At 57.3% G+C, this 20,256-nt stretch overlaps 12 protein-coding genes across 12 annotated transcripts; 5 read left to right on the forward strand and 7 right to left on the reverse strand.

Moving 5' to 3' along the window:
• V1518DRAFT_436662 (carbon-nitrogen hydrolase) lies at positions 1–926 on the forward strand (the record flags this gene model as incomplete). The annotated part of the gene is made up of 2 exons (XM_066906302.1): positions 1–139; positions 196–926. The coding sequence occupies 2 exons, from the start codon at positions 1–3 to the stop codon at positions 924–926; spliced, it is 870 nt and encodes a 289-aa protein (XP_066762805.1).
• On the reverse strand, positions 922–1,717 carry V1518DRAFT_411162 (40S ribosomal protein uS13). The gene is made up of 4 exons (XM_066902784.1): positions 1,652–1,717; positions 1,553–1,593; positions 1,437–1,497; positions 922–1,384 (listed from the first exon to the last, which is right to left on the reverse strand). Exons 1-4 carry the CDS (start codon positions 1,652–1,654, stop codon positions 1,028–1,030), a joined length of 462 nt encoding a protein of 153 aa, XP_066762806.1. The 5' UTR covers positions 1,655–1,717; the 3' UTR covers positions 922–1,027.
• A 184-nt stretch (positions 1,718–1,901) lies between these two features.
• Positions 1,902–3,152, forward strand: V1518DRAFT_411164 (uncharacterized protein). The gene has a single exon (XM_066902785.1). It carries the CDS (start codon positions 1,963–1,965, stop codon positions 2,968–2,970), a length of 1,008 nt encoding a protein of 335 aa, XP_066762807.1. The 5' UTR covers positions 1,902–1,962; the 3' UTR covers positions 2,971–3,152.
• V1518DRAFT_411165 (Prefoldin subunit-domain-containing protein) lies at positions 3,064–3,855 on the reverse strand (the record flags this gene model as incomplete). The annotated part of the gene is made up of 3 exons (XM_066902786.1): positions 3,064–3,221; positions 3,284–3,567; positions 3,647–3,855. Coding segments are annotated over 3 exons (529 nt in total), but the record flags the coding sequence as incomplete, so codon positions are not given.
• On the forward strand, positions 3,629–4,449 carry V1518DRAFT_411169 (uncharacterized protein). The gene has a single exon (XM_066902787.1). It carries the CDS (start codon positions 3,940–3,942, stop codon positions 4,303–4,305), a length of 366 nt encoding a protein of 121 aa, XP_066762809.1. The 5' UTR covers positions 3,629–3,939; the 3' UTR covers positions 4,306–4,449.
• On the reverse strand, positions 4,294–7,301 carry V1518DRAFT_411171 (uncharacterized protein). Its single transcript, XM_066902788.1, has 2 exons — positions 4,601–7,301; positions 4,294–4,552 (listed from the first exon to the last, which is right to left on the reverse strand). Exons 1-2 carry the CDS (start codon positions 7,062–7,064, stop codon positions 4,359–4,361), a joined length of 2,658 nt encoding a protein of 885 aa, XP_066762810.1. The 5' UTR covers positions 7,065–7,301; the 3' UTR covers positions 4,294–4,358.
• V1518DRAFT_411175 (HRDC-like protein) lies at positions 7,302–8,494 on the reverse strand. The gene is made up of 5 exons (XM_066902789.1): positions 7,916–8,494; positions 7,721–7,854; positions 7,626–7,674; positions 7,532–7,580; positions 7,302–7,484 (listed from the first exon to the last, which is right to left on the reverse strand). Exons 1-5 carry the CDS (start codon positions 8,203–8,205, stop codon positions 7,467–7,469), a joined length of 540 nt encoding a protein of 179 aa, XP_066762811.1. The 5' UTR covers positions 8,206–8,494; the 3' UTR covers positions 7,302–7,466.
• Positions 8,495–8,971: 477 nt separating this feature from the next.
• V1518DRAFT_67797 (ceramidase) lies at positions 8,972–10,392 on the forward strand. Its single transcript, XM_066906647.1, has 3 exons — positions 8,972–9,261; positions 9,392–9,480; positions 9,542–10,392. The coding sequence occupies exons 1-3, from the start codon at positions 9,197–9,199 to the stop codon at positions 10,258–10,260; spliced, it is 873 nt and encodes a 290-aa protein (XP_066762812.1). The 5' UTR covers positions 8,972–9,196; the 3' UTR covers positions 10,261–10,392.
• A 706-nt stretch (positions 10,393–11,098) lies between these two features.
• On the reverse strand, positions 11,099–14,334 carry V1518DRAFT_411179 (uncharacterized protein). The gene is made up of 5 exons (XM_066902790.1): positions 13,513–14,334; positions 13,194–13,463; positions 12,898–13,140; positions 12,394–12,846; positions 11,099–12,345 (listed from the first exon to the last, which is right to left on the reverse strand). Exons 1-5 carry the CDS (start codon positions 13,954–13,956, stop codon positions 11,590–11,592), a joined length of 2,166 nt encoding a protein of 721 aa, XP_066762813.1. The 5' UTR covers positions 13,957–14,334; the 3' UTR covers positions 11,099–11,589.
• Positions 14,192–15,862, forward strand: V1518DRAFT_411182 (uncharacterized protein). Its single transcript, XM_066902791.1, has 2 exons — positions 14,192–14,806; positions 14,865–15,862. Exons 1-2 carry the CDS (start codon positions 14,645–14,647, stop codon positions 15,744–15,746), a joined length of 1,044 nt encoding a protein of 347 aa, XP_066762814.1. The 5' UTR covers positions 14,192–14,644; the 3' UTR covers positions 15,747–15,862.
• On the reverse strand, positions 15,792–18,132 carry V1518DRAFT_411184 (uncharacterized protein). The gene is made up of 6 exons (XM_066902792.1): positions 17,927–18,132; positions 17,769–17,819; positions 17,654–17,701; positions 17,590–17,598; positions 17,393–17,521; positions 15,792–17,339 (listed from the first exon to the last, which is right to left on the reverse strand). Exons 1-6 carry the CDS (start codon positions 17,928–17,930, stop codon positions 15,964–15,966), a joined length of 1,617 nt encoding a protein of 538 aa, XP_066762815.1. The 5' UTR covers positions 17,931–18,132; the 3' UTR covers positions 15,792–15,963.
• Positions 17,758–20,192, reverse strand: V1518DRAFT_67552 (P-loop containing nucleoside triphosphate hydrolase protein). The gene is made up of 2 exons (XM_066906646.1): positions 19,282–20,192; positions 17,758–19,228 (listed from the first exon to the last, which is right to left on the reverse strand). The coding sequence occupies exons 1-2, from the start codon at positions 19,823–19,825 to the stop codon at positions 18,240–18,242; spliced, it is 1,533 nt and encodes a 510-aa protein (XP_066762816.1). The 5' UTR covers positions 19,826–20,192; the 3' UTR covers positions 17,758–18,239.
• Between the last annotated feature and the right edge of the window lie 64 nt (positions 20,193–20,256).

Raw genomic sequence — 20,256 nt, forward strand, 5'->3', positions numbered from 1 at the left:
ATGCCATTGCTCGATCGCTCGCTCAAGGTTGCACTCGTGCAACTTGCTGCGGGGGCTGACAAGGTGCGCAATCTCACGCGCGCAAAGGAGCATGTCCTTGAAGCCGCGTCTAATGGCGCACAGCTCGTCGTCCTACCGGGTGCGTTCAGCGATCCCAACTTTCCTACGCACTCAGTATGATACTGACCTATACAGAATGCTTCAACTCACCATACTCTGTCGCTGCATTCCCCGAATATGCCGAGCCTATTCCCGGTCAGACAACCACGTTTCTGTCCGCCCTCGCTAAGGACAATTCTATCTACCTCATTGGCGGCTCCATACCCGAGCGCGATGAGTCAGACGGCCGCCTCTACAACACGAGCCTAAGCTTTTCGCCCACTGGCGAGCTCATTGCGAAGCACCGCAAGACGCACCTCTTCGATATTGACATCCCCGGCAAAATCAGGTTTAAGGAATCTGACGTGCTCACTGGCGGCAGCAAAGTCACCGTGTTCGATCTCCCGCCGTACGGCAAGGTCGGCCTCGCGATCTGCTACGACATCCGCTTCCCCGAGCTTGCGTCCATCGCGGCACGCAAGGACGGCGTGTTTGCAATGATTTACCCCGGCGCGTTCAACACGACCACCGGGCCGATGCACTGGGACCTGCTGGGGCGTGCGCGCGCGATTGATAACCAGATCTTCGTGCTGCTGTGCTCGCCCGCGCGGGACATGACCGCAGGTTATCACGCGTACGGACACTCAGTGGTGATCGATCCCAACGCAAGCATCCTTGCAGAAGCAGGCGAGGGCGAGGAGATCGTCTACGCCGAGCTCGAGGCCGGTAAGATCGAAGAGTTCCGCGCCGGCATCCCGGTCACGACGCAGCGTCGCCACGATGTCTACCCCGACCTGTCCGCCATGGTCGAGCCCAGCGCACTGTAGTAATAGTAGTGTAATAGTAGATACAATAATACAGTCGTATTAAATAGATAAAACGATAAAGTGCACCAGATTTTTTGTTCCCATAATACACAGTAGCGCGTCTATTTCTTCTTGCTGACACCGACAGTCTTTCCCTTTCTGCCGGTAGTCTTGGTGTGCTGACCACGGACTCGCAGGCTCCAGTGGTGTCGCATACCTCTGTGCGCGCGAATCTTCTTCAATCGCTCAATGTCGTCACGAAGCTTGCTCTCAAGCTGGTTAGCGAGGACCTGGGTATCCTTGCCATCGACAAAGTCGCGCTGACGGTTAAGGAACCATCCGGGGATCTTGTACTGGGTCGGGTTCTGGACAATGGTGACGATGCGTTCGAGCTCTTCGACGGTGAGCTCACCGGCGCGCTTGTTCAAGTCGACATCAGCCTTCTTGCAGACCAGATTGGAGTAGCGGCGACCGACACCCTGTGCTGTGTGAGACCGATCACACGATAACTATGCCAAATAAAATACACACCTTGATCAAGGTCAGGGCGTACATGATTTTGATTCTGCCATCAACGTTGGTGTTGAGGAGACTGGTGTAGCGTTAGTAAGACTAGTCGAGTGAGGGTGTCGAGAAAGTATACGCACCGAAGGATATGCTGGAAGTTGCCGGCTTCGTTGACGAAAGACTAGAACAATGTAAGCAGGATGACCTCGTAGACATACATTCACGAACGGTAGACATACCATGATGAGAGATGAGGTATGCGACGATGACGGTGCTGAAGCGAAACGGACGACCAGACCAACTTTGCAGCGATTCACGAGACCGCCGGCGTGGATGCGGCGGGTGTGTGGTCCCGCTAGCATAGCCCTATCTTAGGGTCCAGAGCGCAGTCACGATCAACCCTAGCCCTGTAGTGTATGTCACGTGTGTGGGCTAGGGCCAGCCCAAGCCATGGCCGCACCGGCCGGGCCAAAGCGTACTCGTCCGCGCATCTCCACTTCATCACCCCAAAAGCCCGCGCTCCCCCACTCCCCACCCTCACCCCGCCGCCATGCAGACCGTCTGCAGTGCGCACCCGCAGGATCACGCGGACTCCGTGCTTGACGAGAAGGCCGCTCTGCTTGAGGCAGACCGCGCCGCGGCAGCGGCAGCAGCGACCGCCGCCGCCGTGGCCGCTGCCGCTGCTGCTGCCGCGGCAGCCGCAGTCGCGGAGGTCAGCGCGGACACAGCGCCAGAGACCACGGCGACCGCGGCTAGTGCAGATACCACTGTCCGCACCCCGTCAACGACGACGACCACCGTCGGTCCGCAGCCGATGAACACCGACTCTGCCGCCGTCTCCCCTTCACCTGTGCCTCCAGTCCCAGCTGTCGTCATCACACTTCCCGCCACCACAGCCCCCTTCACCGCGCCCTCGCTCATCAACGCCTACCAGCGCCCATACTACCCCGACACCCCGGTTTCCCGCAGTACGCCGCAGCCCACGCGCGCACAGGTCGCCTTGCAGCGCCGGCTCGCGCTCGCGAACCTGCCGCCGATCACCCCCGTCACCACACGCTCGAAAGACCGACGTGCGTCCACCTCCGACGCCGACACCTACTACACCGTGCACGCCGACTCCGACTCCTGTGCTGCGGCTGCTGCTATCGACGACGCTGGCGCGCTCTCTCCCTCCGACGTCACAGACGGACCACTCCCCGCGGTCAACATCGATCTTAACACAAACACAGACTACATCGCGCTGTGCTCGACGCTGGAGCTACTCGCCTGCCAGCGCGAGACCGCGTCCGAAGATATCGCAACTCTGCAGCGGCTTAAGTTCTCTGCGCTCGACGACCCGCACGGGTTCGTGGAGATGCTGAAGAAGGACGGCCGCGTCGATGGCGCGCCGCGCATGCAGGCCATCGTGCGCGCGCCCGTCGTACGGTGGAGTAAATACGGTATCTCGAACCCCTCGCTCGAGAAGGAAATCGAGAAAGGGGTCGTTAACAGGGATCAACGAATCGGCGCGGTCCGCGTATTCGGCGAACCACAAGGCCATCGCAAGGCTAGCGCCTAAGCACATACACAGACTGACATACGATCACATAACTATATGAACTCGCGCATGACATTGTTAAAAAATCTACTAATGGGAGGAGTTTTGTCGGCATTTGTTTGTTTCTCTACTATCTCGCTCTTTCAATTTACTTGTACATAGTTCTCCGGTTCAGGTGTAAAATGTTCATCGTTTTTATTTTATTTGATACTCTGTAGTCCGTCCCGCGCGAGTCATTATGGGCCTTGCACGACCTGCACTTTGTTCTTCTTCTGTAGCCTTGTTAGCATCCGTATCCTAACGCCCCGCCATGTGTCTTCAAGTAGGCACGTACCTGCCAACTGGCCATGTCCTCCTCGGTCTTCTTATACTCTCCCACAAGCTGCTGCAGCACCGTCCGTACGCCGGTTGCGTTCGCCTCGAGTGCGGGTATCACGTCGCCGACAGTGCGCTCGACGAGTACGCCGCCGACCATGCGAAAGCATTTTCGCGTCGTAGGCAAAGGCCGGAGCGTTTCAAGCACAAGCTTATGCTCGTCACCTTCGCTTTCTAGCTCGCCGATTTTCTGCGCGAGCTGTTGCAAGGTGGATTTGTATGTGTTGTACTGAGCTTGCAGGTCTGTTGGGCGCGCGTTCGTTTCATTAGCCAGTTGTCGCGTGATCACCGCGATTGACTCAACGACGAAACTTGTACATACCGGCTTGCTTCTTTGTCGCGGCAATGTTCACCGTAGCCCCAGTTGCTTCAGACATTGTGGCTCTCGTTTGTTGCCTTCTATTCTGCGCGACGTCAATGGCGATGCGAAGAGCATCAAGCCTTGTCACGTGCGCTACGCCAGCGTTGTCCCAACCACATCGCTTCTCGGATGAGCTCGACGACGACGACGTATACGACAACACGTCCATAACACCGCCCCGCTCAAGGTCCAGTAAGTTCCATCTCTGCAGCTACATTTAATATGTGTACTTGCTGATCGTCCCTTTAGCAATCATGCACCCCAACCTCGACGACCCCAACTATATCGACTGCAGTGACCTCATCGCTGCCCTGCACGAGTGTCACACCACGCTCGGCGCGTGGAAATCCCAGTTCGGGTGCAACAATATCAAAGACGACTTAAATCGGTGCCTGCACAACGCGCGCTTGCAGCGCCGACACCAGAACAATGACGAAGGCCGACGGCGCGGCGAGGCGCTGCGCAGGTTCAACGATCGCTCCCTCGACGACATCTATGGACCCCATCTCGCGGAAATGAAGCGGCGGCAGATGTTGCAGCTCGACCGGGATATCACCGACGTGACGGCTGCGAATACGGTGCCCCCATCATCATCCACTGCAACGCCGGCGTCACGGTAATCATTATATCTATTTTTGTTGTGTACATATACAAAACCATCATTACATCTCCCCTACCGTCTGAATAAATGCTTCTTCGCGAGCTCTTTCTCCACCCGCGCCCGATTCTCGGGCGTGTCGTTGTACTTATCTTTCCAGATCCACATATCCCCGACCTCGCTCTTACCCTGTTCGACCGCTTGGCGATAGTACTGTGCGGCCTGGAACTTATTCTTCTGGCACCCGAACCCTTCGAGATAGCACCAAGCTGTGATTGTTAGCTTCATTCGTTCCATATCAAACGCAGATAACATACCCAACTCCCGCAACGCATCAAGATCTCCTAAATTCGCCGCGTTCTCATAATAACTTTTTGCTGCAAACGAATCAACCTCAACACCCCATCCATACCGGAAGCAATTAGCGAGCTCGAACAAGGCAAGTGAGAGCTCGCCCTTCATGCCGCCGGCACCGGACTTCCACGTGCGCTTCGTAACCTTTACATTTGCGCGCAACGCAGCGTCCTCGACCGCTGCAGAAGTCATCAGAGCGTATCGTAGGTACTGGATCGCCCGCTCCGGATTCGCGGGGACGCCCCAGCCGTGACGTAGGGACAGACCGTAGAGTAATTGGGCAATAGGAGATTGTGGTCCATTCGAGTCTGCGATTTTCCCGAATATCGCGGTAGCTTCCGCCAGCTTGTTTTGCTCGTGCAGTTCAATCGCCTTCTGCAGCAACTCCTCCTCCTTCTCTGCCATTCTCTCTTCGTCGACCTCGGACGTAGCAGTAGGCGATGGCAGGGGCAATGGTAACGATGCAGTACTTCTCGGTGCGCTGATCTGCAATTGAGCCATTTCGTTCGTGGCAAGCTTCACCGCGCGCTCTTCCCACTCTCCGCCGTGCTCAATCCGCCGCTGTGTGTTCGCGCGGCCCATCAGTACGCTATTCTTCGCCACCGGCAGATCCTGCGGTACATGCACGCTCGTAAGTTGCTGTGCTGCCGACGGGCTTCGTCGCCTTCCGGAGGCGACGCCATGTGGTGCGGTTAAACTGTTTTCGGACGACATAATCGGGTAGGGTGAATCCGCTGCGGAAATAGCGGGGGAGGAAGGCGAGCGCGAGCGGAAGGTTTCTTTCAGCACTGCTGAGAAACGGGAGCCGCGTGAAGATGAGGTTATGCTACTTGGGCTGGCGACACTCGTGTTGAAGGAAGATACTGCGGGGGATACGCCAGGGGATCCACTGCGGAATGAGGAGAGGCTGTCGCTTTTCTCGTCACCGTCACTGTCGGAGTCAAAGTTTCGCACTGGGGTGACGCGCAAGATGGCATTAAAGTTGGTTCGCGAAGCAGCTGGCGCGGTATCATAAGCGTCGTCATCGCCGTAGAATGAGCGCGTAATTACCGGCGGCGGTGCTAGCGCCAGCGCAGCAGGTGTAGGTGTTGGCGGCGGTGCCATTGCCGGCGGTGGCGGCGGCGGTAGTGGTACAGGTGTAGGCTCAAGTGATGGAAACGACTCTGTTCCCGTCGTGTCCACCTGCAGAATTCGTGGATCATCGCTACCCACCGCTTGCCCCTTCTCACCAGACGCCAATGTCGGCGTCGACACATGCACCGTCTCCGCCGTAGGAAACGAATCCGTCCGCGGTGTAACCAACCGCAAAGTACGTCGCGGCTCTTCATCGCTGTCATCCAGCCCACCCGTCGTCGCAACCACCATTAGCCTCCTCTGTGCGCGCGGCACAGTCTTCTCCTCAAGCGAGCCATTCGAATCCAGCGTGAACGAGCGGTCATACACCGCATGCACCGGCACCGGCGAGTCTGAGTAATCCGAATACGCGTAAAACCCACCGTCGGCGGGAGGCGGGTCGGAGTAACCTGCAGGGCTGTAGTCGTCGTTGTCGCCGGGGACGAGCATGATGGTGGAATCGCGCGGCATGAAGGCTGTGACAGGGGTTGTTTCCTCATCGCAGGGAGAAGGAGTCGGTGCGGACGGCGGCGGAAGGGGAGGCGGACTAGTTGCTGAAGCGGGGACATCCTCTTCATCCTCGCTGTCAGTGAACACGTAGCGATTCTGCGTGCGCGGTTGCGGGGTATGATCTTCCTCGTCCTCATCAAACGAGTCACTGTTGTACGCACCGTCTTGCAATGTGACGCTATTTCCAGTCGGCGCGTTATCCGACACTTCCTCCCGTTGCGAGTGCGTAGCTTCATGACGGGTATCGGCCAAAGAGAACGGATGTAGATATCGATGCTGCGTAGTCAAGGCATCGTCGTCCTGGCGCGCGTTGATAGGCGGCAAAGGGACCCGTGTCATAGCAGATGATACGCACGCTGGCGCCGGAAACTGCTGTTGCTGCGGTTGCACAGTCGGCACCGGCACCTTCGTCACAGGTCGTGGACTCATACCCGACACAGGACTCTGACTTCGCGACGTTCGAGAATGATCCTGGCGACCTGGATTCAGACGCGGCGGCGCGGTAGTTTTATAGTACGGCGAGAGTGGGTGCTGCGGCGAACACTGCAATGGCTGCGGACTAATGCGTTGAGAATTCTCTTGGTTACCACTTGGGGAGAGTGAACGCCCACTACCGCCAAGGGAGGTGCGTATGTCTGCAGTATACGCATTCACCGACAATGTGCTGCTGGATTGCGGCTGATACTGCTGCGGGGGCAGGATATCTTCACGCACGACCTTGTTGGCACTGAGGACTCTAAACGACGGCGAGAGTGCTGCCGACGAGGTATCCGATTTCGCACTGTTCTTGTTGAAGATCGGCATGGCAACAGCAGTGAGTAACTAAGCAGTATTGAGCCGTAGAAAACACAACTAAACACGAATATTATCCCACAGCCGGGCGGATAAGGGGTGTGGACCCAGAGGCCGGCTGGAGCCTGGGGAAAGAGTTGGCGGAGGCGGAGGTGGAGGCTACACATAGTCGAATGAGGCGCGCGGCCGTGGAGAGAGCGTACGCGCGGACGCGTGGCTGACGTGGCGCAGTAGCATTCAGCGCCTGAGTCCACACGCTATGTCAACAGTCAACAAAACAAGATTATGCCCTAAAAGTACAGTTCTATATTTGATTATTTTTGTTTTTGTGGTTGCGCGTACACGCGCGCGGGGCGCGCCAGACGTTGTCCGGCTCGGGAAGGAGCGCCGTCGTTTATCATGGAATGTTCATGCTTAGCCAAAGCGACGGAGCTGCTGTCATTAGTAAAGGCAGAGCCCAGTAAAGAGCAAAAACATACATCATCTAAGAGGTCCTGAAGCTGCTGATCTGTGCGCTTCTTTGCGAGACTAGGAGGTCAGCATATACACTATAGTCGAGGATGGCAGTAGTACCTTGGAATGAGTGTCTTCGCTTCTTCAGCGTCCTCGCATGAGAGGGATCCTAATAAGTCAGTACGTCGTCTGCACGCGATAGTGTGAGCACATACCCAGCTGTGCGATCTCGAACGGATGCAGGTCTGCGTTCTCGGGACTCTTGAGAATGCGCTCGACGGCGCTGACGGTCTCTTCGTCGCGGAAGAGCGCAAACACGGTCAGATACTCCTGTGTCTTGCGCACAATGCTAGCAGATGGTAAGCATTGGTATCACACAACAACAACAATAGCAGCAGGAAAGAACGCACGGGTCGGAGGAGAGATCATCCTCAAAGTCGTCGTCCTGGTTCGACTCATCGACAGACGGTCCTGCAGATACCGCGGCAGTCGCTGCACCGGTGTTGCGCTCGCGGCGCTGGGCCATGAATGCTTTCATGAGCAGACGCGCCTCCGAGAGGTTGAGCGCGATGAGCTGCTCCTCGACGCCGTCGTTGTTGATCTGGCTAACGGCAAACTCAGGCCCCAGCTTGAGGGTCGACGCGTCGACGTCCTCAGTAACACCGTTGATGACGCGGCGAGGACGAGGGCGGGTCGCCATGTCGGGAAGTGGTGGGAGAGTGTGTAGGTGTATGTGTTGTTGGATCTATTCTAATTGCCGGCGACGACGGCACAGCGCGCGGGAGGGTCGCGGCGGGCGTGGCGTGTATGGACTATACCAGACGCGGCACAGATGCGAATGAGTGTAGACACGAGGCGAAGAGGGTATATGTAATGGAGGGTACACAGTGAGACGGGTGGGTGGTCGTGCGCTGCAGTTTTTGAGCGGCGCCGAATCGCGAAGGCGGAGCGCTCAGCAAATGTTCACGTGCTTCAATCACGTGACCGTACAATGCTAGTGGCAATGCAAGCTTTGCCCACGGGAATCGCGCCCAGGCAGGACAGCCAGCTATCACCGCCGCTGCCTCGAAATCGAGACCTAGTACCTAGTACATTTCACAGTTGCACTGCCTCTGCCTCCACCGCTGCCTTGCCAATCAAAACCGCCGTCGCGGCGCTCTGCGTCCTGACAGGGCGACCGCGAGGCGAGCCGGAAGCCAGTGGCGCCGCACGTGGCCGGCAACAGCGATAGTGTGGTGCGCACGGTCCCAGGAGAGCACATACATGCAGTACAGCGTGAGTTGCACAGTCCCGGGGCGAAGTACACGGGGCCCTGCAGTAGCGCGTCGCTTGGACGATCCCAGCGACGGTGGCGGGCGCAGTATCGAGTCCAAGTCCACGGTGACCACGGCAGCAGCACCGCGCCCGGGCGAGAAGAAGCTCTGGAAGCGGAGCAGAGTAGAATAACTGAGGTAGAAGGCAGACCATAAACATGCAGAAGCAGCAGCGGCAGCGCGGCCCGCTGCGCTATCAGCAACCTCCGCGCCGCACCCGCGCCAGCCGCGGTGCTCCGCTGCTCCCGTCCTTGTCCTCCTCCCCGGCCACGTTGCCTGGGACCTTTCCTCTTCTCTCCTCTCTTCTCCACTCTCCTCTTCTCTTCTCTACTCCCCCCACTCCGCCGTCTCCTTTGTCCTGTATCCTTACCCGTTTCAATGGTCCAGCTCCCTTTCGCCCACCCATACCCCGCGCCGCCCGGCAGTGGCTTCTGGGGTCCACGGTACGCTGTCCTGGCCCGTTCCTAAATCGCAGTCGCCTCCGCGAGCCCGCTGGGGATCGCCCTCCTCCCCGCCATCGCTCGCTCGCGGTGTGTGCCTCCCTACCGCCTCTAGGTACTAACGCATCTGCAGGACCTCCACCATCGACTGGTGCGAAGAGAACTACGTTGTCACGCCCTACGTCGCCGAGGCTATCAACACCGTTACAAATGGCGCCTTCGGTATGCTCACTCTCTCCCTCCTTCCCCCCTCCCCCTCCCTGCCTCCTGCTTACATCGGCAGTCGCCCTCGCCGTCTATGCGATCGTCAACGCGGTGCAGCAAAAGCACGAGCGCCGCTTCATCCTCACCGCTTTTGGCTTCGCCCTCGTCGGCGTGGGCTCCTGGCTCTTCCACATGACCCTGCAGTATGAGTACCAGCTCCTCGACGAGCTGCCCATGATCTACGCCACCTGCATCGCGACCTGGTCTGTGTTCTCCTACGCCCGCGCCAAAAAGGACGCCATCCTCCTCGCCATCTACATCTTCCTCGGCGCGGCCATCCTCACCGCCGTCTATCTCTATTTCAAGGATCCCACCATCCATCAGGCGGGTTACGCTGTCCTCACCGGCGCCGTCCTCTTCCGCTCCATGTACCTCACCATCACCAAGATTGACGATCCTGCCGCTCGCCGTAACATGTGGAAGACTGTCATCATCGGCGTCTCGACCTTCCTTTCAGGCTACGGCCTCTGGATGATTGACATTCACTTCTGCTCCTCCCTCCGTGCTGCGCGCCGTGTCGTTGGCATGCCCTACGGCTTCATCCTCGAGGGCCATGGCTGGTGGCACATCCTCACCGGCCTCGGTGTCTACTACTACCTCGTCTTCCTCGAGTACCTCCGCGTCTGCCTCATCGGCAAGGCCGACGATTACGTCTACGTATGGGAGAGAGGCATCTTCCCCCACGTCGATCTCAAGTCCTCCGTCGAGCGCTCAAAGAATGCAAAGAAAAACAATTAGTACCGTCCTTTCCGTGTTTGTCTGTTTTCATCTCCATTTCTTGAGAGATCGTACTTGTTTCCTGTTTGGTTCTCTTCGTTCACGAGTTGACGCCGCCTATACGCCGATGACGATCACATAACGACTCTAGTTTTGCCAGTTTTTTGTCTTTTTGCTGCGTTTTCAGCCCAGGGTCTGATAGAGATCGACGCCGTGTCTTTGATAGATTTGCCTCCTCTCCCTCCTCCTCGCGTCCACTTCTCCATCTCGCCTCACGCTTGTTTGATGAATCACACCCTCCGACCGCGCCCCGCCCGCCTCGCCCGCCGCAGCGTACCAGTCGGTACAACCCCCTGCACCGCACTCACCTTTTGTCACTGCCCTAACCGCCGCAATATTCCCTCCTTTCTTGCGGTTTCTCTTTTGCTTCCACGTCTCTTCTCCTATTGCAGACTATCATGCTTGGTCTTTTTATTGGACGGCAGTATGATACGAATGAGCGTGCCGAAATGCAATACCAGGCTCGTGCATGCGCTGCGCTAGCCGATGCCATCGCCACATTGTCCGTGCTATCTCATTTGTCATTTTTGGCATATATCGATTTTAAGGTTTCATCACCGCGCGGAACTTCCCACGGCTTGTTTGCGCCTACTCCCTAGCCTCAACAACTCTACTCTTTTCCCATAGAGGATGTGCTGGAGGTATTTTTGTGATTTTGTGTTTTCTTGCGCGAGGCTATTTCTTGTTCCATTGTTACTTTCGTGCGCCGAGGGTGTCTCACAAAAGTTGACTACAGTACATAGTTCATCTCCTCTCTGTCTCTTCCGCGTTTCCCTTCCTACAGCTATGAAGAGTCGCTTACAACTATGATGAGCCTTACCTCATTTTTAGTACCGTAGACCGTCTCTCCACCTTTGTTTTGTGATTCATCGTTCGTCGTCGAACAAACAAATAAATCGTTTCACCAAAGCATCTCATTATCTCAATCCTTTTTGCTTGCTATGCTAAATCACACGGTCTCTGAAAATAAGTGATGTGAAGAATAATGACATAAGTAAATAAGTGAAAATAGAAAAGCCAGGGATATCGCCGGAATGTAAAAATCAAACGAAAAAGAAGGAACTCATACAAGAGTAGTGGTTCAAAACAAACATATTCAAAAGTGCTGCTTTCCTTCTCAACTCGTCTTGTAGTGAATTATTCCTTCTTCTTCTCGAGGTATCAGTTGGTTTAAAGCTGCAGTTACCGCACGCATTAAATAAAAGTCATCGTCATAATCGTTGTGACATAGTGGAATACTAAACATGAAAAAATCGTATATACAAAACATCATATAGATGTGCGAGCTGATCACACCCTACGCTCGCGGTCGCGCTCGTGCGAGGGCACATATGAGTCCGTGCTAATGTCGCCACTGCTGGCAGAGTGGTAGTGGCCGCCAGCCGGACCACGTCGGTCTCCGCGATAGTGGTCGCCGCGCTGATCTCCACCGCGATGATCGCCTCGTCTTTGACCGCCATTGCGGCCGACATGGCCGGGGTGAGAGTGGTGATTGTGGCTCTGCATAGCCTGCGGCAGCTGCTGCGGCGGCTGTCCACTACCTGGCACACCCATGCCATGTTCGAGATATCGCACGACCTCGAGAATCTCCTTCTTGGCCGGCTCTAGGTTCTCCTTATTCTTCGACGGGCACCGAACCACCACGTTGTCCACCATTGTGGCGACGCTGCCGCCGCCGTTCGCGACAACAACATCCGTAGCCTGCTCGTAGGCATTCGAGAACTTTACAAACACATTGTACTTCCGCATCAGCGCTTGGATTTGCTGTCCACTGGGTCCGATGATATTGCGGTGGTACACCTCGGGGATATAAAACGAGATCTCTGCTGGCAGTTCTTCCTCGAGCAGTTGCATGCCGTAGAGCGCGGCAGCGTAGTTGGACGCGACGAGGTCCACGAAAAAGTTATATTCCGTGAATGGCTCGAATTTGATCCACACATGGGCGGTGCTCATGATCCGGTTAAGTTTACCATTCTTCTTGCCAGCGATGAACTCGCGTTGGTCTACCGAAAGCTCGAGCCTGAAGCGCACCTGGTGGTGTTCCGACTGCACCAGTTAGCACTCTGTCAGTACAGTAAGAAAGAAAGAACCTACCGGCCAGAATGGCAATCCTCGGATCTGCGAGACCGCTGACTTTGTCGCCTCCGTGTCACCAAGCACATCGAAAGTGCCGCGCAAAAACGACACATCCGTGCCGCTCGTCGACGCAATGCGCTCGAGACTCGTGCGCATCTCCGCAGTTGGTGGCAATGTTTTCGGCTGAATCAGGAACCCGTCATTGTCGGCGCGGCCCTCGTGTATCCAGTACCCGGCCGAGTATATGTCGCAGATCAGCTTCGCAACGGCGCGGATTGTGTTCTCCACAAATATGTGTGACGAGCACTGCACGCGAACAATCGAGCGCGCCGCGCCGAGGTAGGGGAACTGGATGAACGCGCCATTGCGGCGAGAGAAATCTTCGAGCTTGTCTAACGCGTGCAGAAGCAAGTAGTCAATCTTTGCAAACGGCACAACAAAGTCCTTGCTATACACCGGAACCTTCCGCTTCTGCAAACTGTCAGCTGCAATCGACTGCCTACCCGCATCGAACCCACTCACCAACTCCTCGATCGCGTCGCGTGCACGGTCAACATCGGCTTCCAGCCCGGCAATGTAGATCTCGTCGTAGTCCCTGCGGGCGTGGTTCTCGTCGAGCGAAGAGTGCACGCAGGGAAACAGCGTCGGCGTGTACAGCTTTGTGTTTGTGTCCTGCGTGACCTTCTGGAAGCTTATCTGGTCGCGGCCGGCCAGCAACGTATGCAGCGAGAGCGGGACGAGCATGCGGTCAATATGCAGGCCATTCTAGACACATAAGCCACAGTCGCCTCATGGCGGCAACAGAGCATCAAACATACCAGATCGTCAATCAGCAAAGCAAGCCGTGTCTTGGCGAAAGCGATGCTGTCCAGATCACCGTAGGCAAGAATGTGATACGGCTTCCAGATGTCCTCGAGTTCGATCGGACCCGGGTTCTGCGGCCGCAGCGCGGGGTCGAGGACTTTCGTCACAAAGATCGTCACGGAGGTGTACTCCGCGATGGCATCGAGCTGCGCGGCAATGGGAGCGAGCAACTCACCGTGCGCATCGAGAAGCTGGAAGGTGTCGATGCCAACATGATCCACGCCCTAGGAAGAGGTTAGCACTTGATGCGAGGGGTAGACTGGGTGGACGTACGATCTCGTAGTACTGACGGAGCACGCGGCTACGGTCGGTAAGTACCGCGGAGGAGGTTCCGCTGAGGGTGACTGTGATCGCGCGCGCCGTGCGGGGCTCAACTGTCGCCGTGGCAGTGACAAACCCTTCGGTCGCGATCTCGGCGATCGTGCGCTGAATCGCACCGATGTTATCGAATGAACGCGGCGCGGTGAGACCTTGTTGCTGTTGTGTGGTGGGATCGTTCCAAAGCGCGCACGCGTTTTTCGAGCGGAAGACCACGTCCGCGGCGTCGGGCTCAACGAGCACCATGTACGGCAGCGAGAATGCGGTGGTCATGGTGTCGTATGCCGCAAGCTGCTCCACGGGCACGGCGGTGGCTGCGGGCAGCTGCGTGGTGGTCGCCATGGCGGCGGTCGCGGCGGGGGCAGGGGGTGGTGGAGGCGGCGGCGGGAGCGGTAGCATTGCGGAGGAAGAGAAGGAGGAAGAGCGCAAGTGATTGCCGCCGCCGCCGCCCGGGAGGAGGCTGTCGCCGTCGTCCGACTTGAGCTTGACCGGCGCCAGAGTGCGAGCCGGGAGTAGGATGGGTTGAGGGAGGAGGCAGAAGGAGGGGTGAAGATGGAGAGGAAGGGAGAAAGGAGGGCGGCGTGGAGAATATATCGGCGGCGGAGGAATAGAACGCTAGGAACTTCCGGAACCCAGACGCGCCGAGCAGGACGGCCATCGAGGAGGATTCGCTCATTCTAAAAAGGCCGTCCACGCAGCGTCGCCGCCCGCGCCGGCCGCAGTCACCGTGGGCGGTGTCAGCACACGCGGGTCAGCCGGTCGCGTAAGCTGCCGCTGCGGAGCGGAGACGCCGCGATGCTGACGACCGCGGACAACGAGCGATTACTATTCAGCGCCTACGGCATCGCAAGTTGCAAACTAGAACACCATTGCACAGTCGTAAGCGCAGTATGCATCACGCCAATGCAAAAGGATGAAGAATATACACGCCATGCAGACACAACTACATCTCAAAAGCCATAAACCTCGTCTGATCACCTCTGTGGGCTGACCAACCCAAGGGGCTCGTGGCCCGTACGCGTTGACCTTCTCACGACGGATCGCGACAGCCTCATCACAAACCAACCCCGACACCGCTATTGCTTCCATGGCCTGCATCCTCACCACCATTATTTCCGCTGCACAGTCTAGCAAGCTCGTCGCCGCGGCGTCGCTGCTCTGCCTTGCCGTCGGCGCCTTCAAGACCGCCGCTTTTGCGCTCAGTCTGGTGCGGTTCTTCGTGGAGACGTTCGTGCAGTCCGGCATCAGCGTATGTTTGTTCTCTGTCCGGATGCAATTGATCTTGTGTACTCATACCCCGTCCGCAGCTCCGCAAGTATGGCTCAGCCAAGGGCTCCTGGGCCATCGTAACCGGCGCGTCCGACGGCATTGGCAAAGAATACTCTCTCCAGCTCGCACGTGCCGGCTTCAACGTATTCCTTGTCTCGCGCACCGAGTCGAAGCTCGTCGCTCTAGCAACCGAGATCAAGGCCACATACCGCGGTGTCACCACCAAGCAGCTCGCCCTCGACTTCTCCTCCGCCGGTGACGCCGACTATGCTGCATTCGCTGCCGTCGTTGACGAGCTCGGCGTCGACATAGGCGTCCTCGTCAACAACGTAGGGCAGTCGCACTCCATACCCGTTCCTTTCGCCGAAGTCGACATCAAGGAACTCACAGACATCATCACTATCAACGACCTCGCAACCCTCAAGATTACCCGCATCGTCGTGCCCAAACTTCTCCTCCGCAAGAAGGAACGCAAGCTCAAGTCCCTCATCCTCACCATGGGCTCATTTGGCGGCTACTTCCCCACCCCGTATCTCTCCGTCTACTCCGGCTCCAAGGCCTTTCTCCAGCACTGGAGTTCTGCCCTCGCCACCGAGCTCGCCCCCGCTGGTGTCGACGTCGAGCTCGTGCTCTCCTACCTCGTCACCTCAGCCATGTCAAAGATCCGCAAGACCTCCATGCTCATCCCCAACCCCCGCCAATTTGTTCGCGCAACCCTCTCTAGTATCGGCCTTGCCCGCGGCGCCCAGGGCATGACCGCCACTTCCACCCCCTACTGGTCCCACGCCCTCTTTCAGTACGTCGTCTCCTCCACCATCGGCGTATACTCCTCCATTGTCGCTTCTTCAAACCTTAGCATGCACGTCTCCATCCGCAAGCGCGCCCTCCGCAAGGCCGAGCGCGAACAAAAGTCTCAGTAGACACTCTTCGCTTTGCTCCTCCTCCTTCTCCTAGTCCTCACACAGTAATGCGGTGATATAAATACTTTTGATTCGAGCGTCTTGTATAAAAAAATCATATCCTCCTTCAAATCTGCACACAGATGCTGCTATACCAAAACACCAGCAGCCTCGCAACCTCAACTTGTGCTCTTTTTATACATCCCTCCCAGCCTGCTGAGCAATGCTACCCGTCCTTTTACTTTCCATTAGTCGTCCGCTTCGTCTTCGGAACAACAGACCACTCTTCTTCGCCCACGTTGACAATCTCCTGAATTGCCTCCTCCGCTGATGTCGCCTTCTCGCCAATCTCGGCCTCCATCGCCGCCGGCGCAACAACCACACCACTGTCAACAACGGTGCCGGGCTCATCGTCGTCTATATCCGGAATGAAGTCGTCGCCCGCCTCAGTCGTGCGTAGAAGTGAAAACTGCTTCGCCAGCGGTGCGGCAGCCTCCTCCTTCTTCTCCTCCTCAGCCTTGCCGTTGGCCCCGGCCGGCCGCGCTAAGCGCTCACGCGGCTGTCGCGCCTCAGGCATACGTGTACCACGCAGAGCACCACGCACCGGCACAGGTCGCTCCGCAATACGAGTGCGCTCGCCCTCACGCTCATGTCTGCGAGTGGTCTCCCGCAAGACGCGCTTCTGCTCGAGCTCCAGTAGCTTCTTCGCCGTGTCGACGGGGGCGGCACCACCGAAAGGGCTCGCCTTAGTCGACGCCGGTGCTGCAGCAGGAGCAGCGGGTGCAGCACCCTCCACTGGCTGTGTTCGCTTCTGAAGGTTCAGGCGTCTTCGCTCCATAGGTCGCGGCGGCTCGGGTGTCGAGGAACCCTCACGTGAGCGGCTTGGGCCGTCTCTCCGAATAGTGTCAAATGAGCTGCCAGATCTCCAGTTATCGAACGACCGCGTATTCTCAGTCGCGTCCTCACGGCCTTCGCGATCTCCCCCCTCCTTCCACGAACTGAAGGTCGAGCTTCGCTGCTGTCGTCGCTCCTCATTGTGCACAGGCGGCAGCGGGCCGCGACGTTCCCACGAATCAAAGTCGCGGACCTTTCCATCGGATACCGTACGGCGCTCAAGCACCGGCAGAGGCTTTCCCGCACGCCACTCGCCCTGTGTTCTGTCCTCCTTGGGCTCTGCGCGTGCAGAGGCAACGCTCACGCGAACAGGCCGGCCCCGTACTTCTGTCTGTGACTTGTCCAGCGCGCGCTCGAGGCCCTCGCGTTCCTTGAATTCGACATATGCAAAGGGACGCGCCTGTTCAAACCCTCCGCGCTCCTTGATTAGACGAATGCTCTCAATGTCGATTCCGCTGAACAGGTCCTCGATATCGCCTTCTGTGATTTCGGTGGCGAGATTGCCGAGATGCGCGGTATACGGCGGCGCGTCGGGAATAGGCAGCGGCTCACGATACTCACGCTCGCGGTACTCGCTGCTGCGGTACTCGCCACTGCGGTAATCATCGCCGCGCTCGGCCCGGGGCTCGTCGCGAGAGTGGCTTCGCTGGGGATCATATCGCCGCGAAGGCGGCTCCTGTGGCTCCTTGAACAGACTTCCCCGAGTAGATGAGTCGAACACTAAAAGAGGCGTTAGAACCTGTGCAGCACCCCAGCGTCAAGACTAAACTTGCCACGTTCTGGACGCTCCGGGGCTGGTGCACGTTCGCGGTCGCCGTAGCGATCACCACTTCGATCGCCATAGCGGTCACCGCCTCGATCGGAGCGATCAAAAGAAGATCCGGCAAAGGACGACCGATCAGCTAAATAAAGTGTTAGCACGCGTGGACAATGATGAGAGAGAGCTGAGGTGAGAGCGTGGGATTCCTACAGGACACGGCTAGATACGATAGTTAATAAGTGCTACTGAATGTCCAGACTGTGAAATAACATACGAGGAGGAGGAAGGTCTTCCATGTCGTCGGCCCAAGAAGAGGCAAAGTCTGTGAGCATTGTATCAGCCAGGGTCTCTTGACGAAGCGAGCTTAGGAGAATTCGCAATGCAATTACCGCTGGTTTCAATAAAGTCTGTGAGGGACATCTTAGTTCCTTTCTTCGGACCTGAACAGAAAGACGCGTGTTAGAAAAGCATCACACACCCCTGCAATGCGCGTAGTCGCGTGAGCGAGGGAGGGGGGCAGCGAGCAACCCTAGACACAGCAGCTTACCCATGATGCCTAGTAATGCGTCCGGAGGACGGGTGGAACAATTAAGTGGTTCTGTACACCCAGAAGTCAGTGGCCGAGTAGCGGGCAGCGAAAGTAGAGGTCAACGAACTAAGAGGGAAGGGGATTGCAGCGGGAGAGAAGCGCTGACGGACGGCGGACGAAGGCAGGACGCGGACGAGAAAAAAAAGAGAAGTGGCAGGGACTGCATAATCGCCCCGCCGCTGCGAACTTCGCACCACAGCCGCGCAAAGTTTGGTGCTTCTGTCTGCCGTACACGGAGAGCTCTATGTTCCAATATGTCTACAGGATTTCTCTACTCCTCGTACTTCACAAGGCCCAGATCTGGTGCCTGGCCCTTGCCAAACAGTCGGATGTACTTATCACACCGCGGGATTTCGTCCGCGACGTGGCCTATCGCTATCACCGTGCCACCCCAGTCGTCCACAAACTGCTTGCAAAGCAAGATGCTGCGGTCATTCATGCCTGAGAACGCCTCGTCCAGAACGAGGATCTCCGGGTTCTTGACAATCGCGCGCATGAAAAGAACCAGCTTCTGGTCGTTCAGAGACAGGTCAGCAAACACAGTCTCGCCCTTGACGCTAAAATAGTCAAGGAACTGCTGCACGCGCGCTTCCCGCTGCTCCTTCGTCAGAGTGCCCGCAATGTGTGCAGATCCCGATGGCGGCAGGAACGAGCCGATGGTGAAGCCCGTAGCGACAGCCTGCCTTGCCGTCAGCGTCTTAGGGAAGATAGCGTGGATCTCTGGCGATGCGTGGCCGATGACGCGGTTGATGGAGAAGTAGTTCTGCTTGCCGACCTTGCGCGGCTCATCAAAGATCTTGACCTTTGAGTTCCACGACTGCGGATGGTCTGCGGTCAGCATCGACAGCAGTGTGCTCTTGCCGGACCCATTGTTGCCCTGCAGGTGCCACTTCTCGCCCCGGCGCACAACCCACTTCAGGTCCTGGATAACTAGCCGGTCTTGATACTGAATGTTGACGTGGTCCATGTCGATAATCGAAGTTACACCCTTCCGTTCTGGCGGTATCATGCCAGCAGCCTTAAAGTTGAATTTGTTTCGGATGTAGATGGAATTGCGCTTCTCCGTCAGCGCCTTTAGCGTTTCTGCAACCTCCGCCTTGGTTCCAGAGTCCACAAGTCCGGTCTCATCCACAACCGCAACGTGTGTAATCCACTCCGGCATAGGCTCGTGAGCACGCAAGCCGAGAATAACATGGGGGTTCGGTGCAAGCTCGTTCAGCATATCTGACAGCGTCGCCGTCGCCGTGGGGTCGAGTCCGACTGCGCACATGTTAGCCAAACCCACGCACTTGTCAACAAAACAGAAAGCATACGAAATGGTTCGTCTGCAAGCAGCAGTCGTGGGCTCTTGAGCAATCCGCGCGCTATACGCGCACGGCGGTTCTGACCATTGCTGAGCGTAACGACCCACTGTTTTAGCATCCCCTCGAGCCCTAGACGCGTCACGACCGTCTCAAACACTTTCTCCTGACGCGCAACAGCCTCGACGTCGGTCGGACTCGCGTGAAATGCTCGACGCAAGAAAGATTCGAGGTCTGCGTCCTCGACCTCCCGGAAGGACTCGTATCGCGCCGCCAGATACGCGGGCTTAATGTTAGTGTCGAACGCGACAAGCGATGTCACCGTCGCCGGCCACACGCTCTGTTCTAGGAATGGGTACGTCCGTGAGGCGGCCGGCACGGCGGTGAACTGGCCAGCGAGTACCTGCAGCATCACGCTCTTGTGCGTTCCGGTAATGGCCCATTTCTGCGTCGGTAGTAGAGTCAGCGAGAGCGGAGAAGTGAAGATGTCCTTTGCGAAGTGCTGCGGCCGCAGAATCGCTTCCTTGAGAACGACTGTTGGCTTCGCTGCTCCCATGGTGCCACCCTCCTGTTAGTAACACTGTTATTGACGCTGCGATTTTTTTTGACAGCCTCGAACTCGCTGTCGTCGAGCCGCTCCGAGTTCGCGGGGAAAAGGAGCCCCTGTTTGGATCTGCGCTTCTATCACCCACCATCTCACACTTCATGATGTTCTCCACCTTCCAGCGGCATCGTCCGGTGCGCCTTATACTTTCATACTCTTGCGTGTTCATTTTTAATATCGTCTAGACAATACCTGAGGCACAGCAGCGAAGTCCCGCCGTCGTTCACCCGGTCTTCTTGGGTCGCTCGCTCGTCCGGACTCCGCACACCGCAATCCAATGTAACAACGATCCGCGCATTACACACCCAGCATCATGGGGATACCAGCGCGCGTGTGATGTGAAGATCACAGCAGAATGCAGCGTCGACAGCAGCTCCTCCAGC

The sequence above is a fragment of the Limtongia smithiae genome (assembly GCF_038497785.1).
Source record: "Limtongia smithiae strain NRRL Y-17922 unplaced genomic scaffold V1518scaffold_1, whole genome shotgun sequence".
Lineage (NCBI taxonomy): Eukaryota > Fungi > Ascomycota > Lipomycetes > Lipomycetales > Lipomycetaceae > Limtongia > Limtongia smithiae.